This window comes from Phoca vitulina, unplaced genomic scaffold (genome assembly GCF_004348235.1).
Source record: "Phoca vitulina isolate PV1807 unplaced genomic scaffold, GSC_HSeal_1.0 scaffold43, whole genome shotgun sequence".
In the NCBI taxonomy this organism is placed as follows: Eukaryota; Metazoa; Chordata; class Mammalia; order Carnivora; family Phocidae; genus Phoca; species Phoca vitulina.
The window spans coordinates 11672380-11694910 of NW_022589746.1; the positions used below are offsets into that span (position 1 = coordinate 11672380).

A 22531-nucleotide genomic window follows, 5' to 3' on the forward strand; every position below is an offset into this window, starting at 1 on the left:
AATGCATGTGGGCCTTAATAAGCTACCATTACTGGGTGGCTGCAACTTCTAAGGGTTGGCGTTAACGAGGATGTCTCAAGCCTTGAGTGCCTCTTATAAAAATGGCAGCATTCCTTGGTAGGAAGTGCTTTTACTGGAATTGTGCTGTTTGTCGACAAATGTTACAATTTTCTTCTGGATAAGGAAAACAAATTGGATGATGTATATTTTATAATTCTCTTTTTAGCTTCTCTTAAGGTCAGAATATTGGATAGAATTCCAATATGCAGATCACATATCCTGCCCTCAAAGCCGTAGAATCATTCCATTTAGAGCTGACAGAAGTCCGCAGAGGGCCTTCGTTATTAAATTTGTTGTAGATTCAGGCATCAAACAGAGTTCACCGATCTTGTCAAAAGTTAAAGCTCTCTTTACATGTATAGGTGGAAGTTCTGTGCTCCCCTCACGTTCACGAAACTGCAGAGAAGACAGATGACACAGATGCCAGATGAGATCAGACCTAAAGGAGACCGGTTAGCAATGTAAGAACGCAACCTCCTCAGTCACACCGGTGCTAATGTTAACACTGTTACTGCTAACAGAGCATAAGGGCTCATCGCCAGAACACGGGAATGGGAGCATGTGTTTGTGATTCATATTTAGAGTTAGAATCACTCTGCTTGGGAACACTTGTAAGTACAAGCTTTTGTGCTGGGAGCTACGGTTGCAGTGAATGTGAATGCTGGTGTGGAATGTATCAAGGATCTGAGTTTGTGAATCCTGACGGTTCAGTTTTAAAACTAGAGCACAGTGTTGTCTGCCGGAGATGCGTCGCTTGCAGAAATCCTGAGAATGGCTGAGGTGCTCAAATAGGGGATAGTGATCCATGGTCCAGTCGAGCAAATTCCTTTGCAGACGTGTGTGAGGGAGCCAAGCATTGTCTACAGGGCCAGAGTCCTGGTCTCGTACGAGTACCCGTTGGGGTCCCACTGCAAACAGCTGACTCCAGCAATAAAGAATTTATTTGAAGGATATGAGGAGCTAGCTCATGAGCTCAAAAGGAAGTTCAAAAACTGGACTTAGGACAGAAAGCTCCCGAAGGTTTTGTAGCAGGAATTGCTCAAGGATCTAGCTTTTATTGCTCTACTGGATTAAATGAACCCCATTTATCTTTATTTATTTATTTACTTATTTTTTAAGATCTTATTTATTTGACAGACACAGCGAGAGAGGGAACACAAACAGGGGGGAGTGGGAGAGGGAGAAGCAGGCTTCCTGCGGAGCAGGGTGCCCGATGTGGGGCTCAATCCCAGGACCCCGGGATCATGACCTGAGCCGAAGGCAGACGCTTAACGACTGAGCCACCCAGGCGCGCCCCCCCCATTTATCTTTAAATTGCCCCATTCTTGAATCCTGGAAGTGGGGGTGCAGACCCCAGGGAAAACCACTGCCCGCGGTCCTGGAGCTCTGAGAGAGGGGCCCTCCAGGAACCCTGGCTTACATGGTTGGAGAGCAAGACTAAATGCAAAGGAGAGCAGTGTATCGACCAAAGAAACGAGTATTGTGGAGAAGGTGGCTGGACAAACAAAAAGTGACAAATGACCAGCCGGTCGCGGGCAGCCGTAGGTTATGTGCTCAGCGACGGTGGTGTTCTAACTAGCGGGTGTGTAGGGAGCAGCCGGCGCTGCAGGCTGTGTGGGCGGCCTCCAGGGATCCCAGACGCTCTGCTTCCCCCCGATGCGGCACTGCTGCTTGGCATGTCCAACTTTTAGCTAAGTGATCACTTCTAGTTGGTAATGTATTTTGGTCCAGATAATGGGTATAAAAAGAACACTGGAGACTGAAGTACAATGCTGGTTTTTGTTTTATTTCCAAGGAAGGCAAACGTTTTCCTCTGACGGGCAGTTGTGGCGAAGGCCTGATCGTCCCCATTCTGGAGTCCGGTCATGCCAAGTGTGGGCTGCAGCCATAATAAGAGGAGTTGGGGAGGGGCTGGACGTGCAGGGGTCAGATATCCATGCTAAGGGCGTGCTAAGCCCTCCCCTGACCTCTCTGGCAGCAGCCTTTTGATCTTGGCAGTACTGGAGCTGGGAGAGGCTGGGCGTGCAGGGGTCAGATGTCCGCGGCTCCCTCCATGTGCTCAGTTCTGACGGGGTCTGGCAGCCAGTCACCAGGAGGACACACGAAACTCAGAGCCTCTCTTTGACCATTTACTCTGTGAGATCTAGGGAAGGGGGACTGTCTAGCCTGGCAGTTTGTTTTTGAAGGTGATATGTTTGTGGATCTTGGTCAGTACTGTCTGAGTCCTGGTTGAATTCTCCGCATATCTGCCAAATCTCCATCTGAGGCAGGCCTGCTCTTCCGTACCCTGCATCCAGACTTAGGAGTTCCTCCCTGGGGTACATGCAAGCACCCAGGCTCCTGCTCACCCCCGAGGGGCTTTTTTCTCTCCAGAGGGCAGTCGGTGAAGAATGCTTGTATTCACTTTTCTTTGCCAGCCTTATAGAGAAGCATTATTTTTATTTTGTCTCAGTTTTCTCTTGTTACTCTGGGAGTGAAGGTCTTTCACATCCTCCTACATTCTAGCAGAATTACAAGTCCTGTGAAGTTCATTTCCAACTTTATAGGTTTCAACCCCAGCTGTGAAACTTCTATATATGTAATATAATTTTATATATGTGTATGTATGCTGTGTATATATGGCATTGTAGCCTTGGGCAGACCCTCTATTTCCTTGAGCACCTGTTCCCTTATCTGTAAATAGAAATCATAAACGTGTACCTTCTGGGATTGTTTTAAGAATCCTATGGAAACACTTTGGGAGTGAGGAAGTGAGTCTGGCTGCAGGCTCTCGTGTGCTTAGGGAAGTCCTCTCCCGTCTCCCATTTCTAGGCCTCCATTTCCTTGTCTGCACCATGATGGGCCTGCTGAAATAGATCTCTCTACATTCCTGTCCCAGCTCACTAAGCTGCGCACTGTGGCAACGGCGGCCATGTTGATAGACGCAGGGCCCTTAGTTAGCGAAGCGGACCTGACTGCAGCACTCAGCTGCTGATGGGTGTCAGCCTTGGTGGATGCACTTGTTCTGATGGGCACAGGTTACCAAAATGCCATCAGATAGGCAGGTTGGAGACACCGCATGGGCCTGATGTTTCTGTGTATTAAACGTGTTTATTTCCTTGACTCTGTTGGAGCTAGAGGTTTTCTTTGTTGTTTGCTTTGACTACCCAAAGATCTAGTACTTTCTAGAATTCCTTTTATCATCTGAGGATAGGACGGGGGATACAACCTCTTTAGTGGTTCATGGGATTAATATCTTCCCATAAATGTAGGCTCTTCTTGGTGAATACACTTGTAGAAGCCAGTCTTTTAACTAGTTCAAAATACCAGGTCAGTATTGGAGTTATTTACATGAAAGCAGTCCATACAACCTACAATGAGCTGAATTTTACCTTTGAACTCTTTATGGAAAGCAGGCTTATGAAATAAATATAAATCAAGATTGTTCTTTCCACGTAAGTGTGTATCATCTGTTACAGTTTATAAGAACTGTCACATACATTATTTTGTGAAAGAAGTGCACAGCAGGCTTAAACTTCTGGGGGGGAAAAAACTGTATTTAAGAATTTTACCAAATACAGTGTGTATTATTGATGCCAGCAATAGTAAATACGTATGGTGACTTTAAAAGAGCTGTGCCCACTCAGCTGGGGGGGGGGGTCCTCGCAAGCATCCCCCATTCCTTGCTAGCCCCATAGAAAAGTGTGATTTGTATACTGTCTAGGTTTTTCTTGTATCTGACTAAATCTCTAAACTCTAGCCAGTAACCCATTTATTTTTAGTAATATCAATAAAATTCAGTAATAATTTAAATTTTTTTCATTAAAATAATTTACAATATAAGCAAAAAAGGTAGGCAGATTCTGGAGTGAGTATCGGTGAATTGCTTGTATATCATCTTCCCCATTCTGTGAACCTACTGAGTGGCCCAATAATAGTTAATATTCATCAAAGAACTAAATGCATGTGAGAGGCAAGCAAAGTCAGTGGTTTTCAAAATCTGTGCGTAGTGCATTCCTGATCCTTGAAGCATATGGTGATGAGGAAATGCTTAAGTAACGGGGACCTGCATTCAGAATCTGAGGCAAAGCGGCATGATTGGTCCCTCCGACCTTCACACGGAAGAGCAGCTCCTGTGCCCGTCAGGAAAGCCAGACCTGACAGCTGGGTCCCAGAATGGAAGATGAAGAGAAAACAAAATCACACTTGCTCGCCTCGAGTAACCAGGATTGGTTCCTTCGTGCTAGGAAGATGGGCTGGAGAGAAATCCTGGGGCCTGAGTGCTGGTACATTGGCAAGGTCTGCCATTGTCAGACCCAGCGACTTCCAGGGGCCTTTCAGGAGTTTGTGTTCTCCCTGCCCTGAGGGCCTGGCATCCCCCCTTGGCACCCCTTGTGTCTTCGTGTTCTCACACATGTCCTGCCCTGCTTGGTCCCGCTAACGGTCACTTGGAACAAGCAAGCGAGCGAGGCCCTGGGCGAGAAGCAGCCTCTTTCCCCAGTGAGGAGCAGTGGCAGGATGTGCAGGAACCCTTCAGGACCACAGGGAGGCAGCCAGGGGGGAGCATGGCCCCAGACTGCCAGGTGCCCGCAGGCCACAGGAAGTAGGGGTGGAAACAGGTACCCGGCTCAAGACAAAGGAGCCATGGCTGAGGTTGGCGGCTGTGCGGGAGTGGATGGAAAACAAGACAACAGCAAAAGCCCGCTCCCAGCCCGGCTGGCGCACTCCCTGGGGGTACTTTGAGAAAAGGGAGCAAGTACGAAAGAAAAGAGGTCAGACCCTCCCGCGGTGACATCCTACGGTGAGCCCCCAAGCAGCCTCGTCCCCCTGAGGACATCAGGAGCCCTGCACATCTACACCCACCGTGTGGTTTTTAAGTGACTCGGACGCGGGCAAACAGCCTCTTAATCGTGGTCAGAGGGTTGCTGCTCTTCTTCCCAATTACACAGTCACAAAGCCCTCGGCAGTCCCGTGGCCAACCCACACTCTGTCACAGGCAGAAAGGACTCTGCGTTCATTTTGAGAAATTTATTAAAATAAAAACAAGCGTCATTTGTACATAGAAATAGTCATTTGCACTCAGTATTAACAGCAGAAAAGCAGTTTTAAATATATCTTAAAAATCACAAAATATATTGATTAAGGCACTACATTCCATCTCATGTTTTCAATAAATACTGAGTACCTCTGATTAAATCAACATAGGCACTATACTAGTCAAGGCAGTTACGCTTTGCTGTGGCCATTGTGTGTAATTTACTCTCAAAAGAACTTTCAGTAGCTAAGATTAGCATTTTCTCAAAAAAAAAAAAAAACACAGTTTTCTCTTTCCAGTTTAAGTCTCTTCCAGAGAGACCTAGCTACAAAAGGTACGGTTTCTTCATATATTCTTTAGCAACAAGGAATTATGTATAAAGTACAAAGATCAGCTCCCAAGAAGTAAAGCCATCAGAGGTTAGATGTCTCGGCACAGCATGAGTCTTTGGAAAAGTATTTTCTCCAGCTGCACTAAGATCCGCTGGGTTTAGAAAACTCTGGACCTCTGGCATCCAAGAAGACTGCTTCGTAAGTGCCTTCCGTGCAAGGAGCTTTGCTAAGCAACTGAGGGGGGCCAGAGGCAGCCCCTGTGTTTTACAGTGTAGACGGAGCCCCAGACTGTAGGTCAAGCGGCGGCAGCAAGCCCGTCGGGTGTCACCAGTACTTTCTAACGATGCCAACTGTGAGAGTTTGTGACCGTGCTCAGCTGCTCCCGAAGCAGGCGCTAGGCATCGTCTGGTGGGGACCCCTGGGAGACAGAAGGGCTTCTGGGGTCTTTTCCCCATTCCAGCAGCTCGCTAGTCTGATGGTCTGGACTGGTTTGGCCCGAAGCTGCTTCTCCCAGGACACAGTGACCACAGCAAAGAGGAGAAAAATTAACTTCCCACAACAATGCCAGATCGTCTGAGCCTTGGGTGCCAATCTTTTCCTCAAAGCGTCCTGTGTTCTGCAACTGAAAAATCACCGTTGAACTGGAGTTCTAGTCACAGAAGGGTGGTAAGACCTCCCTCCTTTCTTAGAAAACATAACTTTCTCAGCCGAACTAGGTTGCATAGATCCGAGGTGTGGCTTGAGCCCCTTAGGAGACGGGGCGGGAGGCAGGAGGTGAAATAGCGAGAATCTTCATGTGAGCCACACCTCGTTTAGGGGTGAGAATTTTTTTTTCCCCCTTAAGTCAGTTGTACAGAAGAGGTTGCTCAGTCTGGTTCGTGTTACTGTGTGACACTGGGCAAGACTTAAGCTGGAAAATACGCTTTACTTCTTGGCAAGTAAACTTAGACACACGGTCAAAGCTTTCCAAAACCTGGGACCTACGTAATCAGACGCAGTAGAGAACACAATTTCATTCTGAAATAACAGTACTGCTTGCACCTGCTAAGAGGCGGTCTTCATTCGGACTTTCTTTTATATATTATTGAAGTTGACTTTATAGACACAATTTTTACCTCATTATAAAACATGAAAATCGATCACTGAGAAGCAATTAATCACAAAAATAGGAAAAAGAACCCAAGAGCACTTCGAGAAGAAACTGTGGAGCCGGAGGGCACTTAGTTGTTCTTCTCCAGGGACCGGTAATAGTCTGTCAGGACTTTCCATGCTTTGGGCGCCATGAAGCCATCTGGAGGGTTCTCTCCTTCCCGGGCCAGCTTCCTCATTCGTGTCCCAGAGATGAAGTCAAACTCGTCGTGCCTGTCACAGGGCAGCCACACAGAGCTCAGAGCGGGTAAGTCACCCCGCCCCCAGAGATGCCTGCACAAGGTGACGTGTCTCAGACCCTATCTTTCCCTGCACCTTCGGGAATGGGCAGTTCTCACTAACTCTTGAGTAAAGGAACTTGCAGAAGAAAGGGGCATGATGGCAGCCACACGCTCCATGCTGCCTAGGCACCTACTCTGTCCACGGGCATGTCCCCTGCTGCTACGCTGGCTTCCTTTCCCTTAACACCTGCTCAAGGAAGACTTGTTGAAAGAGAGCTACTGATGGACCATCTACTGACATGCAGGGGCCGTGCTACGCTTCAGGGGGACACGGAACGTGTTAGACCAGGTCTCGGCCTTCTAGGGACTCATCCCACCAGGAGCATGTGGAGATGCCCTTCCACAGATGGTGATTAAAGAATCTTCCTCTGGAAACCTACCTTGCCGGGTCATAGAAGTCCATGGCTTTTTTGGCTTTGTTGTAGGCAGCTACGCGGAATGGAATGATTTCCACCGAGGTCAGGCCCGGGGCCATGCTCAAGACCTTGCCTCCGTGAGTGGGTTCATACAGGTCTTTCTTGGTCTCGGGGTGGGGCATGCCTGCAGGGTCCCGGCCCACAATGTAGAAATTGACCCCTGCAATCATCCGGGACCGACAGTGCCACTGGACCTAGGAAACATCATGCAAGGGAGATGCTGGTCACCACTGGCCAGCTCGGGGGTCCCTGTTTACAGAGATGCCTTTGTTCTGCTTTAAAAGTAATCCAGGATCAACTGCTAGCTGGAGGACATCAGTGGAGTGTCTTAAGACCCCATGCTCTTCTTCACGCTCACTACATCAGGTAGGGTAGGAGCTCTAGACACGAATTCCCCCCACCTGACCCCAGCTTCCTAGAACCCGAGAACTGTTCCTAGAACTGTCTCCTAATCACCCCTCCAGACAGGCACGTGGACCAGAAACACTCAGACATGTGAATTTTACTTTCTAGTCCCTCCCTATTCAGAATAGATCACAGTTTCAAGGAAATTACAAATTCCAACATATCTGATTATCTGACTGCCAATAATGAGCGGATTATACAAAGACATTGATTCTCGTTCAACACGACATTGGGATTTCAAAATGAATCACCCTGTCTGAAGCTCAGTGAGAAATAGAGAGGATGAGGAGGCCTGGCGCTGCAATCTGGTTGAAGAGAATTAATTTCTGAAACTCTGGGGTATTCCAAAGCGCTGGGACCCTTCCAATTGATCACGCTTCCCATATAATTGGTGCCATGGGACAGAGAACATCCCTGTTTGGCGGGCTTGTTGTGCTATGACAAAAGGGGACACCGAGCTTTTAGAGACGAATTCTCCTTTCTAAGGGCGCTCACGGGCGTTTGTGGTGAACCAGTCAGAGTGACTGAAACTTCGGGAATTGAGTATGAGGTGCGATACGGTTTGCCCTACAGCCTCAGTCAAGCTGCATTATCCTCCTTGCTCACACGTCAGCTCCACGTTCTCAAAGGCAGTGTGTAATGGGTCTGAGGTGGTGTTTCTAGCATTCTTACAAATACTAAACGGAAACATAATTAAGTTGGATAAAGAAGAGAGACTGGAAGATTCCAGAATCTGCTCATGAGAGAAAAGGATTGCAGAGACTCACTGGCTCCTCTTAAGTAAAGTCTGAGCCCCCATTTCCGAGGCCCCCAGCCTGGCCCAGGGAACTGCTCACCTCTGTGGGGCCAGCGTACAGCATCGGGGACGGGAAGATGGCAACAATGGTTGACTTGGGGTCCAGGACCCCTTCTTCCAGCACCGCCGCGTGCTGCTTCATCCGCCACTCCAGGGGCACGTCGTCGTCCTTGGTCCAGCCCCCCAGAGGGTGCAGCAGGAGCACGGGGTGCTTATAGCCCCGCTCCAGCAGCCTGCGGCGGGTGTCCTGCATCAGCAGAGCGTGGCCATTGTGGACGGGGTTGCGCAGCTGGAACGCGAACACCGCATCTGGGAAAGGAGCGTACAAAGGCCGAGCTGAACAAAATGCACATTGTCGCTTGTCCACAAGAACAAGAAAGAAAATGCAGGGGGAGCTCCCCTCTGCTTGCTAGAATTGTTTAATAAAGCCAATTAGATCCTGAATTTTAAAAGAAAGGAAGGGGCGCCTGGCTGGCTCAGTCAGTAGATCATGTGACTCTTGATCTTGGGGTTGTGAGTTCGAGCCCCATATTGGGTATAGAGATGACTTAAAAATTTTTTAAAAATCTTGAAAGAAAGGAAACAGCAATGTTTAATTGTTCAGAGCATTCACTATGCCCACTTGCTTTCGAAAGTCATCTGGAGAATCCACCTGGGTCTTTGGGGGTTACTTGGTTACTCCAAAGGCACCCACCAGACCGGACAGGACACACAGGCAGGAAGCCCTAATGGGAGAGCCTGCCTCGGAAATGAAGCCATCTATTACCAGGGCCTCTGCCGCCAAGCACCACTCAGTCCCCACATCACCCTCTGCTTCAGGCTCACTCCCCTAGGGGGTGAGCAACGACCAGCGCCATCTGGGGCCTGGGAAAAGTTTTAACAACCTAAAGACGTAAAAACATATTTCACCTTCATTGTAAAAAAAATCTTCAAAACTACTACACTTAGTGACGGGCTCCTGAGAGCCTTCATTTCCTTCTAGTTATGAAAGAAATACCGTATCATCATGGAAAACGTGGGGAATCCAGAAAAGCCCCAAACAGGATATAAAAACCACCTATAATCCCACCATTACTTTTTCTCTCTTTTTCAAAATTTATAAAGTGAACATCTTCCCGCCCCTTGGTCTACCTCCATCCCCAAGAGGCACCTGTCACTTGCGGTTTGGGGCGCGTGCCCTAGAGACTTCTGCTTCTAGACACAGAAGTAGCTTAGGGTTTTAAGAACAATTACTGTATTTTGTTTTCCAAAATTACGCTGTAGAGATTGTTCTGCAATTTGTGTTTTTGCTGAATAAATACACTTTGGGTATTTTTCTGTGTCTGTGCCTATTTTTAACTGCTGCATCCTATTCCAATATGTGGATGTACTTCAACTTTCTAAATTGCTCCAGTCCGTATCAATACACACATCCATAGAGGTCTCCAGCTTTTTGAAACTATAGACATGGCAGATTCCTGGTATCTCGAATTCTATAATCAGAGGGTGGGGAGGAGGACTGACAAAGGCACGCAAGGCAGTCTACGTACCAGCGTTCATTTCTTTACATTTCTGCTTGAGCTCCAGAGGCGTCAGGCGGTACTGGTCCAGCCCGTCATTCCACCTTATTCTCTCCAGCACCTGCAGGTCTCCACCCACCAGCCAATCCCCACTTTCCATCACCATCTAGAAAGACCATGAGTAAAGTTGTTGGAGATGAGTGTCGACTTCTAGTTTATCTGAAAACCATTTTCTCCTAGACCAACCTTGGGTTAATCCTGAAGAACCACCTTCCATTCTTAAGCATTTCTAACACAGTATTTCTAAAACTTTTTGGTCTCTCAACCCTTTTATACTTTTCTTTTTTTTGAGAGAGAGAGAGAGAGAGAGAGAGAGAGAGAGAGCGGGGGAGAGGCAGAGGGAGAGAAAGAATCTCAAGCAGACTCCACACGCCCAGCGCTGAGCAGGGAGTCCGGCTTGGGGCTCGATCCCACGACCCTGAGATCATGACCTGAGCCGAAATCAAGAGTCGGACGCTCAACTGAGCCACCCAAGCACCTCATCATCAAGAACATTCTTAACTGAAGCCGGCCCTGTTTTTACTGCAAGTGCTTGGTGTTGAGGGGACGACCTAAGTTGAGCCAGGCATCTTGAGTCCAAGGGGCCAGAAGTTTCGCCCACGTTGCTCTGGCACGGGCAGTACAAATGTCAGCCCAGTGAAGACAGCACAGGATGTCTCAGCATTACGAAGGCAGTTTTGAGACTGGGGTTCTGTGGAAAGGTCTCGGGACCCCCAGTGTTCTGCGAGCCACTCTCTGAGAACCACCGCCAGCACATCCCTAATACAGCCTGATGTGTCTTAGACTGTTTTCAGTAAGGATCCAAAATAGAGAAGCTGGGGGAAATCAGGCAAGTTGTTTTCTACCGGTTCATTATTGCTGAGCACAGTTTCTAAGGAAACTCTGAAAAGAAGCATCCTTTGTTACCTCTAATTTGAAAACAAAAGAAAATGTCCAAAGAGCAGCAATATGTTGCCAAATCCACATCCAAGGCTAAGCACAGACTAAGTAGCTAAAACTTTATTTTTCTCAAATAATCTTTGACAAGGGCACCAGGACCACTCGATGGGGGAAAGAACAGTCTCTTTGGCAAACGGTGTTGAGAAAACTGGATATCCACATACAAAGAGAAAGAGTTAGAGCCTTATTTTATACCCTGTAAAAAAATTCACTCAAAATGGATTAAAGACCTAAATGTAAAATCTAAAACTATTAAGATTCTTAAAAAAAACCACAGAGGTTACTGTTAACACCCTCACTTGTCAATACCCAGTCTCTGTTGAAGTGACTTCGGGGGACAGTGAGGAACAGAAAATGCACACCTTGACACGGAACCACACGCTTCCTCTCCCAGCCTGTCTTTTGGGGTGGACCACACAGCTGGGGAGGCAGCCCTATTTCCAGGGAGGGGCTGAGTGAGGGGAGTCTATGGGGGCTGTGGGTGGAGCTCAGCCATCCGGCCTGGGGCGCCCTCCTGGTACAGGACAAGGCCAAGCAGAGAAGGAAAGAGGGTTCATGGCAGGTCGAGAGCCAACTCTTCACACAGCACCATGTTCTGGTGGAGAATTTAAATTTGAACCTGACCTTCTGGGTTATTCTTAACGTAGAAGGACAGAACATAGTTTATCTAAGAGTTTGTTAGTTCGATAGGTAACTTTTAAATATGGTATGTGGGCTTTCATTTGCCCAGGGCCCCACAAACGTGAGGGGTGAGCCTGGCGGGAAGGGTGGTCACAGCAACGGAAAGGAAAAACACGGCTGTGTGGGATGGAGGGAGGAAAATCACTTACTAAGAATACTGTCAAATCCCCGTACCTGTGCATTTGCTTTCTCCTCCTAGCCCAGAGTTGGGCGACGGATAAAATGTGGAGACTTACCCCAAATCCCTAGGAGTGCAGTAACTCATGCTGGACGCTAGGGGTCCACCCTATATTGTTCTGTTGGTGAAGGCGCCATCTGTCCAGTTTGGTTCACAACTCAGCCTAAAAAGTGTGTCTATCTGATGAGCAATGCTGAACTATGCTTCTGGCATTTCTGAGATGGGGAGAAGCAAAGGGCATTTCTCTCCCCAAGATGGCCCAACTGTCCCCAGAATGGAGCTCTCGCTACCAGGAAGGGAGGTTCCGTGGCTCTGCCCCATTTCCCAGGCTTTGTGGCCTAAGGGCCCCCAGCTCCTTTTGCGCCTCCTGCTAAAGGCAGGCGGGGGGACACCGCTGGAGAGTCTGCAGACCTGGGCGCACGGACAGAAATGAGGGACGGGCTTTCGGAGAGTCGAAGGAAGTGTGAGAGGGCATCCGCGCTTGGAATCACAGGCAACAGCAACGCAGAAAGGAGGAGTGGGTGAGCTCAGACCCTAGCACGAAGACGAGGCGGCTGCTCTGAGGAGCCCCACAGACACAGCCTGGGGAGGAGGCGGGGTGCATGGGCTGGAGCGGGAGCAGCTGCTGAGCATGGGGAGGTACACTCATCACAATGGAAAGGGAACAGGGAGGGGGCAAGAAACCAGGAGGACATGAGAAATGGCAGGTGTTCGGGAAAACAGGGTCACAACGAAAGGGTTCAGAGATGAGGCTCAAGAGGCAGAAAACTGAGGCGGTCCCCGTGGAGAACATCCCTTCATCTCTGTGCTGTCCGGTAAAAAGGACAGGACTTCATGCCTCGTTTGCAGACGAGAGAAGCGGCAGCGCTCCAGGACACACAGGCACTGCCAGAGGCCAGGACACCGCGCCCAAGACCCCCCAAGCCAGGCTGCTCCTCCCACTGCACCTGCTGCCTCCCGAGCTCTGCCTGCAGGGTGAGCCCGGCCCGACAAGACAGCCCTTCATCTCCTGAGCTGGCAGAAGGCTGAGCAGGTGACAAAACTGGAAGAGCTGGGGCCGCACAAGGGCAAAGTGCTCTGGGAGCATAAAGAAGGCACACCCCGTCACGCGGGTCACGGGGAGGAAGGAGGAACGGGGTGGCAGCCTGGAGAGGTGGCAGGGGCGGGAGGAACAGTGTCTGGGTTGAGAGACCAGCATGTGCAGGAGCAGGAGAGGACAACACGCTGGCCCGCTATGGAGCATGACCAGCCGGGGATGGGTCGGGCAGGACGCACCAGCTGCAGGACGGACAAGGCCGAGCTGGAGTCAGGCAGGACACGGCGGGGGGAACGGATGCCCTGGCCCAAGGTGGAACAGAAAAGTGCCCAACGTCAAGCCAGCCGTGGGGAGGGGGATCGCCAGGACCCAGCAGCTGAACGAACACGGGAGGAGGAAGACGCCCAGGATTTGGCTGCAGCCAGATGGGGGTGAGGTGCTTGCAGGCGGAGCCAGCCCGGAAAGAGCCCCGAATACTTCTCTAACGTCAGGATCCCAACCTTCACAGATTCGCAAGGAGCGCTCAGTGCCAACCCCCAGAACTGACCCAGCCAAGTACTCCCAGGGCCACTGGAAATGCAACAAGGCCCACGCCGCTTTTGGAAGGGGTTACTTTGGGGGGGAAAAAAACACCTGTAAGTGTAAATTTCACTGTAAATTTCAAGGTGCTAAAAAAGGGGCAGTGAAAAGTCCCTTCCCTGTAAACGGTGTGTGTGGTGCGTCCGGCGAACACGCATCACACTCTGGGTGTGGTGTGTATGCTGAGTGCCTTCCTCTGTCAGATTAACCATGGCCCATTTCTCGCCATTAGCTCACTGGGAATGTTTGCAGAGTCCCTCTGACGACCTCATGGGACAGTCACTGACCAGATGACCAAGACCACAAGTCACAGCACCGCGTTCCCTGGCTTCTAAGAAATTCTGAGCTCCACTGCCAACAAGATGAAGTAATTCTCGAGAGCTTCCTCAGGCGTTTCTTTTAGGACTACCACAGTGGATGTGGACAGCAGGCCCCAAGAGGGGACGTCTCTGGTACAGGGGGATGCAGGGTCACTCTTCTCTCTCTGGGTCACTGACGGAAGATTAGAACCCATCGCGAGACCATGAGGACCAGGGAGTAGATGAAACAGAGGCAGGATCAAGATGCTCAGCTACAAGGTAGATGATTGTGTCCATCAAATGAGAAGCTGCTTTGCTCATTCACCTCTTGTGTTTAGAGGCCTTGAAAAAGCCCTTCCTCCCTTGCAACATGTCACAACTGAAACAAACGAAACCAAACCAACATCCGCCCAACCAATTCCAGTAGGCTCATTCAAACATCTTTTGTAGGGGCACAGGGCTGTAAGAGATCCTAGGGTTATTTTGAGTCTGGCCCCTCCTTTTATACAGCTTTTTAAAATTTCAACCCAAATGCTCTCATCCTAGGCAAGGGATGGCTTTTGCATTCAATCTCACATACTTTCCTTTATGGGAAACGGACCACACCCAGCAATTCCATGAGACTCTCCACCCCCACCCCCACCAAGCAGAAGTTGTGAAGGAATCTGAGGAGGTTTAGCCTATTTTGCCTTTAGGCGGGATAGACTCAAAACAATCCTAATCAGATGAACGCATTTTTCAATCTTAAAATATCCACTGATGACAATGTGCTCTTTCCCTCTGGAGACTCTAACGCCATCTGCTCTGCACTGATTTTTGTTTACTAAGAGGATGTCACTGACCACGAGGCACGCACTCTGAGTCTCTCTCCAGTGGTCGGTTGGACCCACTCTGGATGAGGAATGCGCTTCCCGTGAATTTCCAAGATGGAGAGTGCCACAAGCTCTAGCTATGGCTCTGATTTCTGTCCTTTACTCAAGATGCCAGACTCAATTATCTACCCAGTCCAGTTGTTTCCCATTTAGCGGAGGGAGCCAGCCATCACAGCATCTGAGGACTCACTGAATCATTCAGAGCAGCCCCCGAACACAAAAGACACTTCTCTGCCCCTATCTAAAGATCTCCGAAGACACAGCCTGCAAGACCTGCCCTAGGAATGCATTCCTCAGGCGGCGCCTGGGGGACTCAGTTGGTGAAGGGTCTGACTCGACTTCAGCCAGGTCATGATCTCAGGGTCACGGAATCAAGCTGCTCGTCTTCGGGCTCCACGCTCAGCAGAGTCCGCTTGAGTTTCTCTCCTTTTAGCCTCTGCCCCTACCCCTGCTCATGCTCTCTCTCTCTCTCTCTCATAAATTGATTTTAAAAAAAGAAATGCATTCCTCTGTCTGACCCTGGTGTTTCTTTTAGGTCCTTCATGAAGGAATAAAAAGGAATGATTTTTGTCCTAAACTGAAGATCAAGAAAGCCCTTCCAAAGGTCTTGCTACTTACTTTGATATGGGGGTGTTTTGCACACATTGTCCCCCACACACGGGAACAACGCTCCTCCTTTCTATGTTCGTAGAATTCAGGGTCTTGTAAGATAGCCACTCTCCGTCCGCCATGTGTCAGGGCAAACTCACTGCGCCCCTCCAGCCGCGTCTTATCGTCCGCAGAGACAGGCAGTACAATGGGGATGCTCATGTTGATCACTCCGTCTATAGAAAGAACCACGTGATGAGTGAGTATGGGATGCAAGGTGTGCCGTCCTTGAAGGATGGCTCAAACGTGCACAACGTCCATTCCAAACATCTCCTGCAAAGGCTATGAAGGCCTAAATCCAACATGGTTGTGTTGGCTGCAACCAATTTCCTGAGAGTCTACGATGAGAAGTCCTCGAGAGGCTTCTCAATACCAGAGATGGGGCATTTGTGAAAAGTGGGCTGAGTTTCAAATCACGGAGGTGGCTTCAGTGAGTGATCTAATCTGGGGGACGAGAAGGGGGCATCTCCCTTTGAGTTCCCTTTTGAAAGCTCGGTCCTGACCTCAACATACCAGAGAGTTTAAAATCTTTAAAAACCCAATTACACACAATGAAGGTTGGCCAAACAAAAGCCTCTAGTCTTTCTTGGAAACGAACCTTGTAACAACATTGGCAAATCTCTTATATTATCTATTTAGGCTCTAATTGTGGTACCAACACACTGAATTGAAAAAAAAAAAATCAGACAATTAACATTAAGGGGTAGGACCCCAAAGAAGGAGTCCTCCTGATGTCTGTTTCCTGTGGTCCAGGCATGGCATCACCTTTAAATGGTATTGAAAAGACTTCTCTGGAATCACAGCCCTTGCTAGCTCAACTGCAGTTGAGAACCATCAGTCAAAAAACACGGGCGAGGTAAAACCATAGAAAGTGGATTTATAGAGCTCATGCACTTTGGAGAGTGAGCTCCTCTCCCCTTTACACTAAGTGTCTTACTTTAAAGGGAATTTAAGTAAACTGGCATTCTGGTTTCTCAGGATACAACACAACAAACTGCATGGTATGGGATGTGCTGTTCAGACAATTTCTCATCCCATCTTCAGCTACAACACATGCCTAGGACCAGCTTGATCTCAAAGGAAGAGGCAAGAGAATTACTTAAAAGCTGACCTAGAAACTGTGAGGGCTCATTTTATGTGTCTACTTGGCCAGGCTGCAGTGCCCAGATATTCAGTCAAACGTTGTTCTAGAGGTTTCTCTGAAGGTATTTTTAAGATGAGATGAACATTTAAGACAGTAGACTTGGGGTAGAGGAGAGTGTCCTCCATAAGGTGATAGGCCTCATAGACTCAGTTGAAGGAATCAACAGAAGACCGACTTTCCAGGAAGAAGAGGGAGCTCCGCTCACAGACTTTGAACTTGAGCTACAGGTCTTCCCTGGGTCTCTGGCCTGCCAGTCTACCCTGTGGATCTTGGACTTGCCAAGGCTCTGCAACTGTGTGAGCCAATTCCTTAAAATCAATCTCTCCCTCTGTTTCTCTGGAGAACCCTGACTAATAAAGAAATCAAAAGTAAAGTCATGGGGGGCTCCTCCTGTGTGGGGCCAACAACCCCTCAGGGCACCATTACGTTAGAGCTCGACTCAATAACTGGCAATAACTATTGCCAGTTATTGAGTCGAGCTCTAACGTAATGGTGTAAAGCTTGTGTTTAACACATTTTTCGAAGTGAATATGAAGTTATTTGGGGTTTCTTAGAAGGACGTTTTTTAAATGTTTTCTAGGGCAAATGGTTAAAAGATGTAGTTATTTTTCAGTCTGGGGCTTCAAAGATTACAGTTGGGCTTTCTGGAAACATGTAATTTCTTAATGAGGCCAGATAATGTAAAAGAAATGAGCCAGCTGTGTCCCCCCCTTCTGTGGGGGCACCTGACATCCACCAACTATGTCTGTCTCTCTGCTATAGTCACACATGAGAAAACGGGGCACGCCGTCAGCGTACAACACTGAACAAGATTAGGGAGATCTGGGGGGATTCCCAAGGTCAAGACTCAGAAAGGAACCAGAGCACGTGAATAAGGAAAACATTCAACTCCATAGGAAACAAATGTGGTTATTTATGGATTTGAGGAAATGTCCCACAAATTAATGAAGTCTTTTAAACCTAACCTTCAAAATCCAACATTTGGAATGCCTCTGATGGGGTTAAAGATCTAAGATCTGAGTCAGCTATGAAACCCATCTCCGGGCATATCACTTTGCAACTTCTACATACTCTCCAAAGTTACTAGAGTGTAAAGAATGTCACAGGATAGAGATAGCAACTGCAGGGGACAAAGAAATCCTGTCTGTCAAAACGCAAACCAACACCATTTTCCTGTGGCAGTTGCCTCCTTTTTCCTGTGGCAGTTGCCTCCTTTGGTCCACCAGGTTCCTTCCCGAGGTAGCCTTGCACCCATGTTCCTCCTGGCCTTAAGGGAAACCCTGCCCTGGGGAAACAGCCCTTCCTGATGGGTGGTCGAGAGTCAATCTGGGGGGGGGGGGGGGGGGGAGACGAGTTCCACTGAGTAATGATGCCAACCGACCGCATCTACCCGGAGCTACAACTCCACACAGGATGAGCAGCTTGGCCTAGCGCCTCCCTCAACTCTTCCGCTACGGGAACTCATCCGACAGTGTCACGTTCTGCTGAGGCATCCTCCATGGCTTTCAGCCCCGACTCGGGCTTTCAGCCTTTCCCACTGTGTGCTGCAGCTCTGGGGAGATCTCTCTTATAGCGGGCTGCCTCACTTTGCAAAAGAGCATTGTGTGCTGAGTCCACGGTTAGTCTAACACACAACTTTTGCATAGGACTGTTGCTAAGCAAAAATGAAATCACTATTGCTTAACTAGGCTTTTTTTTTAGTTGCAGGACTAGAATTCAGTGATTCATCACTTACATACAACACCCCGTGCCCATTATAACAAGTGCCCCCCTTAATGCCCATCCCCCATCCACCTCCCTCCAGCAACCCTCAGTTTGTTCTCTATCATTAAGAGTGTCTTATGGTTTGCCTCTTTTTTTCCCCCCGTGCTCATCTGTTTTGTTGCTTAAATTCCACATTTGAGTGAAATCCTTTGGTATTTGTCTTTCTTTGACTTCTTTCAATTAGCGTTATACTCTCTAGATCCATGCATGTCATTGCAAATGGCAAGATCTCATTCTTTTTTATGGCTGGGTAATATTCCATTATATATGATGTGGTATACACATCTTCTTTAGCCGTTCATCAGTCATTGGACACTTGGGCTGTTTCCATAGTTTGGCTATTGCAGATAATGCCGCTTGAAACATCGGGGTGCATGTGCCCCTTTGAATCCGTATTTTTGTATTCTTTGGGTAAATACCTAATAGTGCAATTGCTGGATCATAGGGTCGTTCTATTTTTAACTTTTTGAGGAAACTCCATACTGTTCCAAAGTGGTTGCACCAGTTTGCATTCCCACCAACAGTGCACGAGGGTTCCCCTTTCTCTACACCCTTGCCAACACCTGTCGTTTCTTGGGGTGTTGATTTTAGCCATTCTGACAGGTGTGAGGTGGTATCTCATCATGGCTTTGAGCTTAACTAGGCTTTTTAAAGGGAAAACAACCATGATGAAAACAACACCAAAGATAAATGATACCTTCACAGTTTTACCTTTCCATTCTGGTAGAATGCAGAAGTTTACAGTCATAACAACGTGTATATTTATTCTCAGTTCTATAACTATCAAATCACCATAGCTTGAAATTAAATTCATGCATAATCACACCACAAAATACAATCATGCACAATCCAACCAGGTGCATCCATTTAAATTGCATCTAAAATCGATTTATCCCTTGATTAAAAATGTTTTATAAATGCAGTAGAAAAAAATTCTAGATTTGTGAACTAAATGAGGACCAGTAGAAGTAATTAGCGGAAAGGATCATAATTTTTTTAAATCCCAGGGACAAAATGTACAACAATAATTTAGAAACAAGTTTACTTTTGTCAGCCAAATAGGACATTATAAACAACAGCTGCATCTGATCCAGAAATTTCCTGTTATTTGGACTGTGATCAACAGAAGAATGTAGCATTATTATTCTATTATAACTGATTGGATCATGAACTGTTAATTCCAACTGGATCATTTGGATTTTTTTAATTATGTTCTTAACCATTTCTAATTAATGTAACTATCTAATTGTAATAATTTAACTACTTGGAAAGTGAAGTACATACCAGGAAGGACCATGCCTAGAAAAATACAAACACAATTAAGAAACATGTTTTCAGCTTTCCACCAAAATAATCTTAAAGCAACAATGTCAAGGAACAGGTTCCTATTACAAAAACATCATGCATATAACATATAAATATACTGTGCTCTTTGCTACTGCTCTAAAGAATATATAACAGCAAAAGGCTTCTGAGACCACAATTTGTACTGAATGATGTTCAGTGCAATCCAGAAGCATTACTCAGATGATTAACTGTTTTGAAATAATTATAACACATGTCAGCAGCACCTCAAGCTTCAGCAAAAAGTTGTCTCTTACACAAATATGTTATAACCACTGTCCAATGGTTCCAAACCAGGCTCTGCTAGGTGTAATAGCAAACTGCTCTAGAACATTCTAGAATCCCAGATGTTTAGAGGACACGAAAGTCTACCTAGCAGAACAAGTACAAGAACTACAGCCAGGATAACTTGGATTTGAAGCCAGGCTTCAGGTGAGTTACTTAACCTTTCCAATACTTATTTCCTCATATGAGCAAAATATCTTCACAGTAGTGTTACTGGATTAAATGTGATATCCTGTGTCAAACGCTGGGGTCAGAACACATTAGGTGCCGGATAAATGCTGGTGGTACCTATGGAAAGCCCTCAAGCCCCCCTTGGCCACTCAGAGCTGCGAAGGACTTGTCATCAAATGGTCAAGTCTCATGAGGCCGCCATGTCGTGACTCTCCTTGGAAGCCACCAGTCAAGAACATGAGCTTGAGGTTCCATTTTTTAATTAGGTGAGATATTTATGACTGGAGGGTCTCTGACAACCTCCAAACTATATATCCAGTGAAAAATAAAGTGATATAATAAACCAATGAAAGTAGAACCTTGAATGATAGAGGGAGTAACTCCTGTTGTGTAATCATCAGAAACACTTCAAAAAAAAATTTTTTTTTTTTTTTTTGCTTTTGGACTGAGCAGACTGAGTTTTTTTGTTTGTTTCTTTGCTTTGTTTTGCTTTTTAAGGGGAAATGTGAAATTTTGAGAAAATTAAAACCAACCAAGTATTTTTGGGAGACGTGGTCCAAATTAAAAAATATATATATTGCCTGCGGAATGCAGGTGATCAAGAGATGTGCAATTGTTTGATGGCAGATGACGGTGGCTACACGTCTGTGGCTCCAGAAATTTCAGATTTTCAGTCAGTGGTGACTCATGACTTTCATGAACTGATTAAAATTAAATGGTATCCATATGAATGAGATCTTGTTCGACCTTCTGAGATACACATATATCACTTTTTGGAATTTAACTGTGTCTACACAGCCCAAAAGCCATCAAGGGGAGCTCTCCCCGGAGACTCATGGTGTGGTAAGAACAGTGTTAAGTGGCTTCCTCCTGACATGCTCAGGGCTGCTCTCCAGGTGGGAGGGAGGCCAAGCCCACCCCTTACACAGCAGCAGCTCCATTTTCATCTGCTATATATACTGCGTCAGAGTTCACGGACATACAAATGATCTGGCTTAAAAAAAAAAAAAAAAAGGCTAAGGGGCGCCTGGGGGGGCTCAGTCGGTTGAGCGTCTAACTCTTGGTTTTGGCTCAGGTCATGATCTCAGGGTCATGGGATCCACTCCTGTGTGGGGCTCCATGCTCAGCGGGGAATCGGCTTAAGCCTCTCCCGCCCTCTCCTTCTGCCCCTCCCCCCTGCGCTCTCTCTCTCAATAAATAAATAAAATCTTAAAAAAAAAAAAAAAAGGCTTGACAACCACTGATATGGGGAGAAGAACCACTGTACTAGGGTTCAGGAAACGGGCTGTACTATCTGTCCCCGAAAGCTCATATCTGTCTTCATTACCACTCTATCTCCAGCTGCTAGAACAAACGTTGGCAAATGAGGACTCTCGATAAATATTTGTTGGCTGACGGATGAACATCTTATCTGCGCTACTTCCAGACTGATGTAACTATGGGGGAGCCACAGAGTCCCTTCAAGACCTTGACGTCTTTTCATTGTATGGGGGGAGGGTGTTAATATAGGGAACATTTACTGCTGGACCAGTTGTTCCTTAAACTTTCCTCATCCCCATGGGGTAGGGCCTGGTATTAGCAGCCCCATTTTACATATGAGGGAACTGAGGCCCGCAGAGTTAAGTAATGTGCCCCAGGTTCATAGCAGATCACTAGCCCATGAACCCAGTTCGGCTCCACAGCTCACACTGTGCCCCACTATGGTATTTTACCTCTACTTAGAGGTGGGCAGCACATTATATCCCTGGTATCTTTTTCTATCACTGGATTTACATAGGAGTCGAGGAAGCTTCTAGAAGGTGGGGGGGACCTCTGAATCCTCACTACAATGGGGGCTGCAGAGTCGTGTCCAGTGGACTGTGGTGGACTCTGGGGTAGACCAGCAGAAAATCCCCAGAGGGGAAAAGGAGCCTTGTAGGGGTCCCAGAGACAGGCCCTGTAGGCTGGAGGGTTCCAGAAGCAGCATGACGTGTGGTCCTAACCCCCGCTGGTGGAGCCACCCCAGCAACCACAGAAGAAGAAAGGCCCGGGTTCAGCTCACAGGGTTGTTTCGTCCAGTTCCCTGATGCTGTGGGATTCAAGCAACTGCTGGAGAGTCCTCAGCTGAGGTTCGCGCAGAGCAGGGGGACGTCTGCCTTCCCACTTGAGAGAGAGTCTGTGAGCTGCCACAGGCCTACGGGGCCCAAGGACAGTGTGGCTGGAGTGAACAGGCAGGGGCTGCACCTCCGTGGGTGCAGAGCGCCACGTGCATCCACACGGCAAGAGGCCCATGGCTGTGGGCCTGAATCGGGGGCACGGGAAACACCCCCTTGAGAACTCCCACAAGCGCCTGGGTGTGGGTTTCCGGAAGAACTGGGATGTCTGCATGAGCAGGCAGGAATGGGGAGCTAGCGGGAGTCCAGTATTAATGGGGGAGTGACCCCCCTCAGCTCCATGCCGCTGGGCTTCGGGGGCAGACACGTGGGGGGCCTGGGCAGGGAGGCCTGTACCAAGGGCTTTGTCCGCCCCATGGTAGCGAGGACCAAATAAGAACAAGAAAATCGATGTGTTTTACAAACTGCAGAACACCATAAAATGAA

General features: G+C 47.8%; 1 protein-coding gene across 1 annotated transcript in view; it reads right to left on the reverse strand.

Annotated features, from left to right (window-relative positions):
- Nucleotides 1–3801: 3801 nt before the first annotated feature.
- Nucleotides 3802–22531, reverse strand: part of PAPSS2 (3'-phosphoadenosine 5'-phosphosulfate synthase 2) — a 67710-nt gene continuing 48980 nt past the window's right edge. Inside the window, exons 8-12 of the mRNA XM_032430247.1 lie at nt 15215–15420; nt 9983–10118; nt 8494–8762; nt 7217–7446; nt 3802–6768 (exon numbers count right to left, since the gene is read on the reverse strand). Coding sequence (XP_032286138.1) covers nt 6627–6768; nt 7217–7446; nt 8494–8762; nt 9983–10118; nt 15215–15420 — 983 coding nt within the window. The 3' untranslated portion in view covers nt 3802–6626. The remainder of the gene's footprint in view (nt 6769–7216; nt 7447–8493; nt 8763–9982; nt 10119–15214; nt 15421–22531) is intronic.